General features: G+C 32.9%; 2 protein-coding genes across 2 annotated transcripts; one reads left to right on the top strand and one right to left on the bottom strand.

Moving 5' to 3' along the window:
* The first annotated feature begins 314 nt into the window (after positions 1 to 314).
* LOC102668351 (transcription factor MYB41) lies at positions 315 to 1,876 on the top strand. Its single transcript, XM_006595390.3, has 3 exons — positions 315 to 590; positions 692 to 821; positions 1,060 to 1,876. Exons 1-3 carry the CDS (start codon positions 458 to 460, stop codon positions 1,769 to 1,771), a joined length of 975 nt encoding a protein of 324 aa, XP_006595453.1. The 5' UTR covers positions 315 to 457; the 3' UTR covers positions 1,772 to 1,876.
* A 6,772-nt stretch (positions 1,877 to 8,648) lies between these two features.
* LOC100797294 (coumaroyl-CoA:anthocyanidin 3-O-glucoside-6''-O-coumaroyltransferase 1) lies at positions 8,649 to 10,429 on the bottom strand. Its single transcript, XM_003543316.5, has one exon. The coding sequence runs from the start codon at positions 10,305 to 10,307 to the stop codon at positions 8,898 to 8,900; it is 1,410 nt and encodes a 469-aa protein (XP_003543364.1). The 5' UTR covers positions 10,308 to 10,429; the 3' UTR covers positions 8,649 to 8,897.
* Positions 10,430 to 11,019: the final 590 nt, after the last annotated feature.

Raw genomic sequence — 11,019 nt, 5'->3', positions numbered from 1 at the left:
TGCTCCTTAAAGTTTAACAAAATTTCACTTGATCACTGTCTCTTCTTGACCCTACATAAACCTCACTAGCTAGCTTAATTTATATAATAATAACAAGATATCATATATCTGTCCTAATTTTTAAGCAGTATGTTGTATGCATACCTATTAAATGTGTATAATTATACGTACAGGTGTATACATCTGTTGATAAATATAATACATAGCAGAAGGACGGCACCAAATCCTTTTGACTTCAAGCGAACATCCCCACTTCCTTTTGCTATAAAGCCAGGGGTCGTCCTCGCTTTGCATTAGACCCAACAAACGTTTACTTTCCTTGAGTTTCAGTTTCATTCAGCACAACCCTCTTTCTAATTCTTCTCTTTCGTGTTTGAGTGCACTTTGCGGCTGCACTTTTAGAAACCATTCATTCACTCTATTATACTTTTTACTATTCATCTGCTTCAATTTCAAAATGGGAAGAGCACCTTGTTGTGACAAGAATGGCCTCAAAAAAGGTCCATGGACTTCCGAGGAGGATCTCTTGCTCACCAACTACATTCAAACTCATGGACCTGGAAATTGGAGAACCATCCCCAAGAATGCCGGTACCGATCTACCCCATTTTCATTATTCTACTTCTAATTCTTATTATAAGTTTTATGTGTCCACTAATTATTGAATATTAACATATATTAATGAATGACAGGTCTACAAAGATGTGGCAAGAGTTGTCGCCTTAGATGGACTAATTACCTTAGACCCGATATCAAGAGAGGAAGGTTCTCATTTGAAGAAGAGGAGGCCATCATTCAGCTTCACAGTGTCTTGGGAAACAAGTACGTGTTTGATTTATTTTTTTATCGGGGGCAAATCTTACTGGATAGAATAATAATTTTATTAATAGAAAAGATTGAACCCATAATCTTTCATTTTTCTTTTCTCTTTTAATCATCAAATTCACTTTATATCTCCACTGTTTGATTTTCCTTAATCTCCTAAAAAAAATAAACTTTTTTTTAAAATAATTTTATGCTTATGTGTTATGTTGTTTAATATTTATGTGTTCAAATTTAGGTGGTCGGCTATAGCAGCTAGGTTGCCGGGGAGAACCGACAACGAAATAAAGAACTATTGGAACACGCACGTTAGGAAGAGGTTGCTTCGAACGGGAATAGACCCAGTTACACACGCTCCACGCCTCGATCTTCTTGACATCTCCTCGATTCTAAGGTCAGCAATTGGCAACGTTAATCCATCGATTCTGAATCTGCAAGGCCTATTGGGTGCCCAAGCGTTGATGAACCCAGAGTTTTTGAAGCTCGCTGCCACTGCCACACTTTTATCTCTAAAGAATAATGAGAACCCATCAAACTTAGTTTCACAAGTACAACAACAATTCAATAGTGCTGGGAATTGTCTAGTACAAAACCAAGTTGCTGCTCCAAATGATCCGTTTCAGACACCAACTCACGTGAACAATGGCTTATCATCAAGTTCCCCCGAGAATTCAATTCTTTCCCATCTTGGGGAGAATAATAATTACCAGCTGAATGCTCAACAAATTAACCAAGTTGATTTGCTTCTGGACCATGAATTGGAACATTACTTAAACTGTGTAAACCAAAACATTGGCTATGAATCAGTTACACCTTTGTCGACCCCAACCCCATTGAATTCATCATCCACGTATGTGAATAGCAGCACGGAGGAAGAGAGGGACACCTATTGCAGCGATATATTCAAGTTAGAAATTCCAGAGAGTCTTGACATTAGTGATTTCTTGTAAATATATGTGTCGGTGTGATTGCGTTTAATTTGCACTCTGCTGTTTAGTTTGCATTTATGTACCATTATTCTTGTTATTTAAATATGTGGGTCATGCAGAATTTTGCAGTCGGGTTGGTTATTTCTTTAAATCTTTCGTTCATTTTTGCTTTGCAGTTGTCAATATTTCTGATATATGATGACGCCAAGTCTTTGTAATTTTTATCAGTGTCTTTCTTTTGAATGCTTTCTATAGTCACATTTTTTGTGTGGTGGAGTATAGTTGATTACGCTCTCTAAACGTTAATTAGAAAAAAAAATGTACCGTCTTAATTAGGAACTACAAAATTTCCTTGGCTCATATATGGGGTTATAATGAACTTGAAACAAATTAAAACATACAGAATACAGCTTAACAGGCTGATTACTTTTTTCTTATAAAAGAGTGAACTCAATAATGAACTTAAAAGTTTAGTAGCGGGCTATTAATTGCTTAAAAAGAGTTTGGATAATTTACGAAACATCATTAAGTTAAAGTAAGAGCGACCATAGTATCAAATAATATGAAACTTGATTCTTTTGGGAATATATTAAAAATGTGTAGCTATCAAGATTTTTTTAATTTATATTTTAAATTAAATGTAGGATTAACATGATTTTATAATTATTTTAACACGTCTTCTTATCTAAAAGGAGGGGGAGAGAGAGGAAAGTTACTCGTTGAATTTGTAAGTAAATTTTGTACTATAGTTTCAACGATAAAAATGGCCTTAGAATATTTAATTTCTACTATGAAATCATAAATCAATCGGAAATATATCCTTTAAGGCTATTTATTTTTAATACATATCTTATTTTATTTTTAAAAAATAATAATGTTTGCTTAAAATAAATATTTTCAAGTAGTGTAGAGAAATGACTTGAGAATCCATATATTGAGAATTTTAAAGCTGTTAAAGTCTCAACTATTGATTTTTAAATTATTCCAATTATACTTTATTCAAAGGATTTAAATGCAAGTACACAGAGAGCATTTGTTTCATGAATTATTTCTTTAATTGTTAATTTTTTTTTCTAAAAATATAACATGTGAGAATGTTATTCTCAGATTTTTTTTTTAAATGTAATATATATTATATTAATTATTTTATTATCTTATAATAAACATGAAAACAAATTTTTCCAATCTCATATTTTTAAGAATAAACAAATAATCCATAAAATAAACGCCAAATTTTCTTTTTCTTTTTTGAATAAGTTATATATAAAAGAGCTGAAAGCACTTGATAGAAAATTAAAGGAATCGGACAAACAGTCTTTGAGCGAATACCAATTAACTACAAGCTTGTTAATATATAGAAACACAAGGCAGCTAACGCTGATGTTTTAACTCAGTTAATATAAAGCGCTTATTCCAATCAGGTCCCAAGTCCGCATAAATCTGGTATATATGGAGTGTTCAGATGATTGGTTGTAGCTAGACATCGTGCTTCCTCGGAAGATTAATCAGCTTTATGTTCATTTTGACTTTCTTATCAGAGGAAGAAAATTCAAAAGATGGAAGCATCTTATATGGCATGTCACCTGCTGGTGCCTATGGAACATTTGGAATGCCATAGTTTTTTGAGAACAACATTTTGATGGGCTCAAGCTATTGGAAGATATCAAGATCATCTCTTGGCAGTGATTCTTATATAAGGGAAGAACTAAATCCGTGATCTCTTTCTCTTCTTGGTGTACTAACCCCTTATCTTGCTTTAATTCAGAAAGTTAAAATCTGATAGGAGACTTGTTTTGAGACCCTTAAGCAATTCCTATGTATAGTGGATAGGCTAACTCTTTTTGTGAATGTATTAATGTGGTCGTACACCTTGTAAAGATCTACTTAATATACATAATACAATAATACAATACTTTTGCCTTTTAAAAAAAAGGTTAGATCAACAATAAATACACCTTCACTTATCTACTCTTGAGACAATTAATTTAAAGAACTTCCCCAAAAATAAATATCTATTGACCTCTTATCAATCAAAAGGGTATTGCTAATAAATGTCAAAGGCACCTATTGAAAAATTAAAAAAAAAATAAAGATTACCAAACAAAAAACGTAGTCTTTAAACATAGTAGTATTCAACATAATAAACATTCAAACAAACTATTTCCCTTGTTCCAAAACTCAGTCTTTAAACAAGATATATATTTTAGTTCATATATTTTGTCCAAAATTATTCTATTTCCATTTTGTTTATTTTTAAAATACTTTTTGAATTAAAAAGCATGTTAGTTACTATAATTGGACAAACTAACTAAAGCACACATGAATTCCATCGTGTTTTAATCAATCTATTCACGGGACCACTATTGATCATCTTTCGGCTTATCACTTCTATTCTTTCTTCCACAAAGTGTTTGAACAATGGAATCGCTATAACTAGCCAAGTTTATCACCATTCACCATGCCAAAACACTGTGGAGATATCATTTGAATGTCGATCTTTTTGACGTTCTTCGGCGATAAAAAAAGTGTCTTTGTCCTTACGTGCCCACATCTGTAAAAGAGATCCACAAAAAATTTGCTTCCGTGGGAAACGAACTCTACCTTGCCCGCATTAATTCAACTCCTTTTAGATATGATAGACATTTGTTACGGCACATTTGTGCCCATAACTCCGTATTTACAACCCATATTACATTGTATACGGTATCTTCTACTTCTCATACAAATTGAGTTATTACTTTCATATTTTGATGAGACATAAAGGTGGATTTGTTCCTTACGCACTATACAGAAACTCCATCTTTACAGGGTTGAAATTAAAAAGCTTTACAAGTACTAATTAATTTCCTCTAAATTTTCTGTTGGAGAGATTTCAAACACGGAAAGCATCTTCCACAAAAGCGGACGCAAAAATCGTGTCATGCATGAAACTATTATTATCGCTTTGAAGCAAAATCAGTTATCCCTTGTGTGGATTAATTTTCTAGAAAAGAAGGGACACATCATTCATAATACTGTGAGAGAGTTAATCTGTTTATTGACTTATCCTTTTGTGTGTGCGTTCTCCCCAAGTCCTAAAAGCAAACTTTTATTTTGACAATAAGAAAAAGAAGCAAAAATGGAACCACATATCCCTCAGTTGCAACTTGCAATGAGATAGTGACTTTAAAGTGCATGAGATTGGTGAATTTACACGCGCATTTTTCTCAAGAAACAAGGACTTTGTTGAAATGCTTTTTATGCAATCAAAATAGGACACTTTTTTTTGTGTGTGAAGACAATAGGACACTTTTTGTTACCCCTTTTAATTTAGAAAGCCTATTTTAAAATGTCTTAATTTATAGCAAACGTTAAAAAATAAATAAGCAATAAAATATTTATATAAAATGTTATACCATGTCAATTATTTGAAGTTTAAATAGTAAAAATAGAGTAAATATCCTATGCATTGTGAGTATACAAAAGTTTTTTATATACAAATATATAATAATGTATCACAAGTTAATATATATGATAAATCAATTGAATTTTACTCTAAAAATCATACTATTATAATTTCTTATTAATAATGTAAGTATTTTTGGACTCAAAGAGTGTATAGAAATTAAATTAAATCCATAAAATTATTGGACTCTACAAGACCAGCTGCCAGCGTGGCATTTGAATACAGAATATAGTCTGCACTGTTTTTTGACATGTCTTGATGTAAAGTGTTTTTTTTTTTGGACTTGAAAGGAAACTGGGCCACTATGTTTTGAGATACCTTGTGATTCATGACGCACCAAATACGGTAGAATTACATCACTTTATTTTGGATGTTGTTAGGTGCACCAAGCATATTACATGAATTAACAAAAATACCCCTGATACATGTGACTTTTAGGTTGTTAGCACAATGTTTAACCAACTAAACTAATAAACCAATTATATTATAAAATAAATAATGTTGTTATACATAACACTAAAATTTTTAATCTATATTTAATATGCATGTAAATTTAAATAATAAATTTTATTACAATTAATTTTGATATAACTCATACAAATTATTTAATTCGTATATTTTTTTATAAATAAAAAATATTTTCTATTACAAAATTTAATATATATTAAATTTTGTAATAGTAAAAAAAATTTAATGCGCAAATGAGTAATTTAACATATTAATAATTAAAAAAAATTAAAATTTAAGGAATTAAAAAAAAAACCAATACAGATGAACTTCATCCGTATAGTTTATACGGATGAACTTCATACTTACGGATCAACTTCATCCGTATAATTCATACGGATCAAGTTGATCCATATGTGAAAAATCTACTTACGGATCATCACTCAGCCAAAAAAAGTAACTTAAAAAAGAATAACAAGTCAGGAGCATTTTGGATATTAACAAAAAATGTTGAGTGCAACGGCTGGATGCACCTAGCACCTAGCAACATCGCTTTATTTTGGATTTTGAATTGCAATTTGAAATTAAGCCCAAGTCGATCCAATTTAGTTGGTATCGGACCCGTTTAAAAGTGTAGGCTTCTGTTTTATTTATGATTTTTTTTTCCACACTCAATGATTTCTCGCTGATCTCTCTTTGAATTCTACTTTTTGTATTCTTGTGGTTAATACTGTAACTAGACTTAGTTTTTTTTTTTTTTTTCAAAGCACACGTCTTAATATGATTTAGAATGTTTTAATTTCTATTCTCTAATGAATAAACTAAGTTCCATGTGCTTTCCCTTGTTGGTTTGAGAAAGTATTCATATATTTTTCTTCTTATCTTTCTGGTCCTTCTACCGCCCACGCAAAATGTTTTGAATTTTGAAAGCTCCTGCTTTCACGCTATTAAGAGCACAAAAAGTGCACCTTTGTCCTTACTCCTGAGTCATGATTACGCCTCTTCTCTTTGCTTTATAATCACAAACTCTACTACAAAGAATTAGCTAGTGAACCATAAAAACTATATGAGAGATGATTTTCTTCTGCAAGGTGTGAAAGAAAGCTTCAACACGTTAGCCCCATCGTCTTTCAAAAGCAGACGAAGTTGTTGATGACCCTTGTTTACATTTATGCAATTTTGTTTGGGCGTAATTGAATGGCAACGTTTACTTCAAGTACAGATTGCTTTACTCTGCTTTTTCCCCATATTATTATGCAAAAACTATTAATACTTGTTATAATTTTTATTTATATGTAATCCATTGCAATTATGTGAGTTGTTCCATTGGCACTTTCTTTATAAGATGTGTAACATGCAATGACAAATGAGTTTTTCAAACAAGAAAAAATTGTCATTGACCAACGAAGAAAAAGCTTGAGGACAAGACATGTATTAAATGATCGTGAAATTATTAAATAAAAAAAAACGTTGTTATGCATGAGAGATTTTAGGTCGAAACAATACCAAACTCATTCTTACTTGGATCAACATGTGTTGCTAAATAATTAATAACTGTTGATCAATAATTAATAACTAACCGTTTTATAGTTTCCTCTAAAACCTGTCAACTATGGTAGCTAGCATGCATATGAATCAAGATCTCCTGCCTTTCTTTCTTGGACTACATGCATGTCAGCCATTCATCTACAATTTTTGTAGTACTTGAATAAAAAAATTTAATCTATTTTGTCCCTTAACCCTTAACCCTCAATTTTTAAATGTGATCATGAATTTAATTCTTAACTTTGACATATGAAAAATATTTATTGAAAGAACTCAACCTCTTAAATAAATTTTAATACCTTAAAAAATTAGCGTATATTTTTTGCCGAGGAATATCCTAATTAAAATAAACAACTTTATACGGTGTTGATGTTAAAATTGCTACACATTTTTTTTATAATAGAATTTTTGTTTAATGTTTCACACTAATACCACAAAAAATTTGTGTCCATCTTTTTATTTTTCAATGGAACCTTTGTAATTTTCTCAACAAGAAAAATTATGTGTGACCCTCATTGAAACAATAACCTTATTATACTATGTTAACCTAATATGATTTTCATTATTTTTTAACAGATCAACAATAATATTTTTTTATTTATGTCTATATCATTTTATTTAATTTTCTAATGAACTCATTTAATTTGACACACATAATAATATTTCTTTATTTAAGTCCACATCATCTTAATTATATTATTATATTCCAATCCAAGCAGAGATTCTCTCAGCCCATGTCTGCTGTGGCAAAATTCAAAATCAAACACATCAAATCCCCACGCACCCCAGCGTCACACAGATCAGAGCCGTCACTTTTCATCATCACAAACGGACCCTAACCCCGTGCGGGTCCCACAAAACCCACGCGCGTCGTCGTTTCATGGTAATTAACTGCTTATTAGTAGCATATAATTCTCCAAATTGAACCGTTTCTTCATCCACTTAAATGAAAGTAGTGGCGGGTCCCACACTTAAACCCCTAATCAAAACCTCATTGGAGCGTGCTTTAAACCCTAAGTCCTCAGCGCGTAGAGCCAAAAAGCCACACAGTGGAAATCAAAAGTTTAATTAGCATCTCCTCCTCTTCACTCCCAGACTGAACCAAAACACTTCTTCGCAGTTCCTCCTTCCACCATAGCAGAATAAAAAGAGTGAAACTAACTCACAACGAGAAATTCGAGAGAAAATGAAAAAAAAATTTAGGGACCTAAAATTTTTTTTATTTTTGGAGCCTTAGGCTAATGCTAATTTACCTTGCATCTTGCAAGGTCCTGTGCAAAATGAACCAAAATACATGAAACATCCGTATAATGAGGAGTTTGGAAAGTCAGTGAACCAAACCTATGTTAGTCAATTGAACCAAAAAGGATTCAATTGAACCCAAAAGGATTCAATTGTTGTTACGGTTTCCCTCCATATTCTCATGACAGATCATACGCCCAAAGTGAAAAACACCATTGCAGCAACTTAGTAAGGATAACAACGCAAAAATTACATGTACAACAACCACAATAAAAGCAAAGCCAGTGCCAAAAGTAGCAGAGGCGTCACTCCCTCCACTTAGTCTCCGTGCTTATTAAGAACTACAAGCACATCACTCTAAAAATGAAATATTTATAAGAACACCGAAAAAAACTACTGACCCACCAAACAAAGAAAAGAAGAAAAAAACGTGAAAATACCGGTTGTGTAAGAACGTGAACGATTCCCTTAGAATTTATTAATATTATTGAGTTGCTCTTCTAAGATGTTGAAAAAATTATTCGTCTGAATCCTTTCAAGTGCCAATCCAACCTCAATTCCTCCGTTTTCATCTCTACAATCAGAAAGAGAAATTGATCCTGACGATTCAATATGCGCTGCTTCAGATTTCTTAGGCTTACCCCATCCAAAATCAGTATGATACACACCCAATTTTGGTGACCCCGCAACTACCAACACAGATTTTCCTGGTTTCCCTAACTCTCTATAATATGACATCAACCTTTCAGCATTTCTCAAAGCATCACTCTTCAAATCTCTAATTTGCCTTTCAATAGCCTTTGCCACCCCAATGATCCCATTTTCTCCCACTATCTCACTCCTCTTCATAGCCACAAAACAAGTGGTTAGACAATTCCCAAAGTACGTTGAAGGTAATGAAAACTCAGGACGACCACGACAATCTGCAAGAAACACCAAGTGGCAGAATTCAGCATAATCTTGTGCAACATAATTGCCTTTGCTCTCCTCTAACCTAATCATGCAAACCCAAATTAAGGAGCATGTCACCACAAAGGTTGATATGTGCAATGTCTCATCAGAAGTGTAGCTGGCGCATTTAAGAGAGACCCATTTCTTAAATTTCTCAACTTGTTCACGACTCAATGCAACTGTGAAGCGAACCTTGTTAGAGGAGACTTCTCTCACGAGCCCCGCAAACTCCATGTTTCTGGACTCAGGATGTTCAAGTTCTTGAAAGTAAATGAGCTTAAGCCCCTTTGGATCTTTAACTTTGTCCCTCTCATGAGAAGGAAGAGACAAAGAGGTTTGAAGGGAAGCCATGTTTCCTTTTGCTTTGCAAAGAGAGGCCCAGAACTTGATGAAATGGTGAAGTGACTTGCCGTCGCTGGCAAGGTGGTTGAAGGTGAGACATATGGTGAAGCCAGACTTTGGGAAAATTGTAACCTGAATGGCCATAAGAGGGAACACACGTGCGCCATCTTGGTCAACACGTGGGGTAGGAAACGCGGGAACAAGAGGGTGCCAATTTGGAACGTCTTGTGGTGAATCTGATGTGAGGAGGGTGAAGTCTGCGGTGGACTCTGCAACGGTGAAGGAGAGAGAGTCTCCATCAAGGTAGCGTATGTGAGAGAGATGGGGTTGCTGTGGAGGAACGATGAGATTGGAGGAGAAGGGGAAGAAGTGTTGGAGGGTTAGGGAAAGAGAGTGTTTGAGAATGGGAAGTGCTGTTTGGAGAAAGTGGTGTGTGGGGTGGGGAAAGTCATAGAAGAAGATGCGTTGGATGGGGTGGCAGTAGAACCATGGAATATCGAAGAAAGTGAGGGGAAGGGTGGTTGAGGGAAGTGAGCATGGTGGTGGACCAACTTCACTTTGCTCTAAGATCTTCACTTGAGCCATGTTGGTGGCACTGTGGCTCTGAAACAAAACCTTGTTGCGGTGTTGGGACAAAGATGATTTACCTGCAAATGGGAATTCGGAAGATTATTTATTTATTTAAGCACCTCACACTTCTCGTGGCATCATCAATATATTGTTAGATTCCATCTCTTTAATTATCGGTGGGAATGAATAATATTACAAAATAATACATATAAATACTTTAATATATCATATATTTTATTAATATTTTTTACTTTTTATATTTCTTTTTTTCTTTGTATTACATTGTCTACCTATTTATATTTTTCTTTCTTAACTCGCTTTTAAGTGTTGAATAAAATTTCGAATCCAATCATCCATTTATCTTTTTCATTTCGAATCCAATCATCCATTTATCTTTTTCTTTATGCTCGTGATTCCCATTCTAATTCTAAGAGCATACTAACTATGCATCTTAAATCATATCTTATAATATTACACACACATATATATATTAACATTTTCATTTATCTTTTATTCTAATAATAGATCTGAACTTAAAATCTTGAATCATTTGTGTGGATCATAGAATGAATCCACTTAATATATTTTATTAATTATTTTTAAATCAAATTTACATAATTAATTATAAATATTTTATTTATTAAACAATGAATATTAAAAAATAAATATTTTGATAATTAAAATTTTTATTTATAACTTAAAATTAAACCAACGAAAAATACATAAT

This window comes from Glycine max, chromosome 13 (assembly GCF_000004515.6).
Source record: "Glycine max cultivar Williams 82 chromosome 13, Glycine_max_v4.0, whole genome shotgun sequence".
Classification (NCBI taxonomy): Eukaryota; Viridiplantae; Streptophyta; class Magnoliopsida; order Fabales; family Fabaceae; genus Glycine; species Glycine max.
This window is presented reverse-complemented; position numbering and strand designations above follow the sequence as displayed.

What these genes read in the sequence shown, in the direction of transcription:
- LOC102668351 (XM_006595390.3), top strand. Translation starts at nt 458, where the DNA reads ATGGGAAGAGCACCTTGTTGTGACAAGAATGGCCTCAAAAAAGGTCCA. An exon ending in AACCATCCCCAAGAATGCCG is followed by an intron (nt 591 to 691) that starts GTACCGATCTAC and finishes AATGAATGACAG; the next exon opens with GTCTACAAAGATGTGGCAAG. An exon ending in CACAGTGTCTTGGGAAACAA is followed by an intron (nt 822 to 1,059) that starts GTACGTGTTTGA and finishes GTTCAAATTTAG; the next exon opens with GTGGTCGGCTATAGCAGCTA.
- LOC100797294 (XM_003543316.5), bottom strand. Translation starts at nt 10,307, where the DNA reads ATGGCTCAAGTGAAGATCTTAGAGCAAAGTGAAGTTGGTCCACCACCA.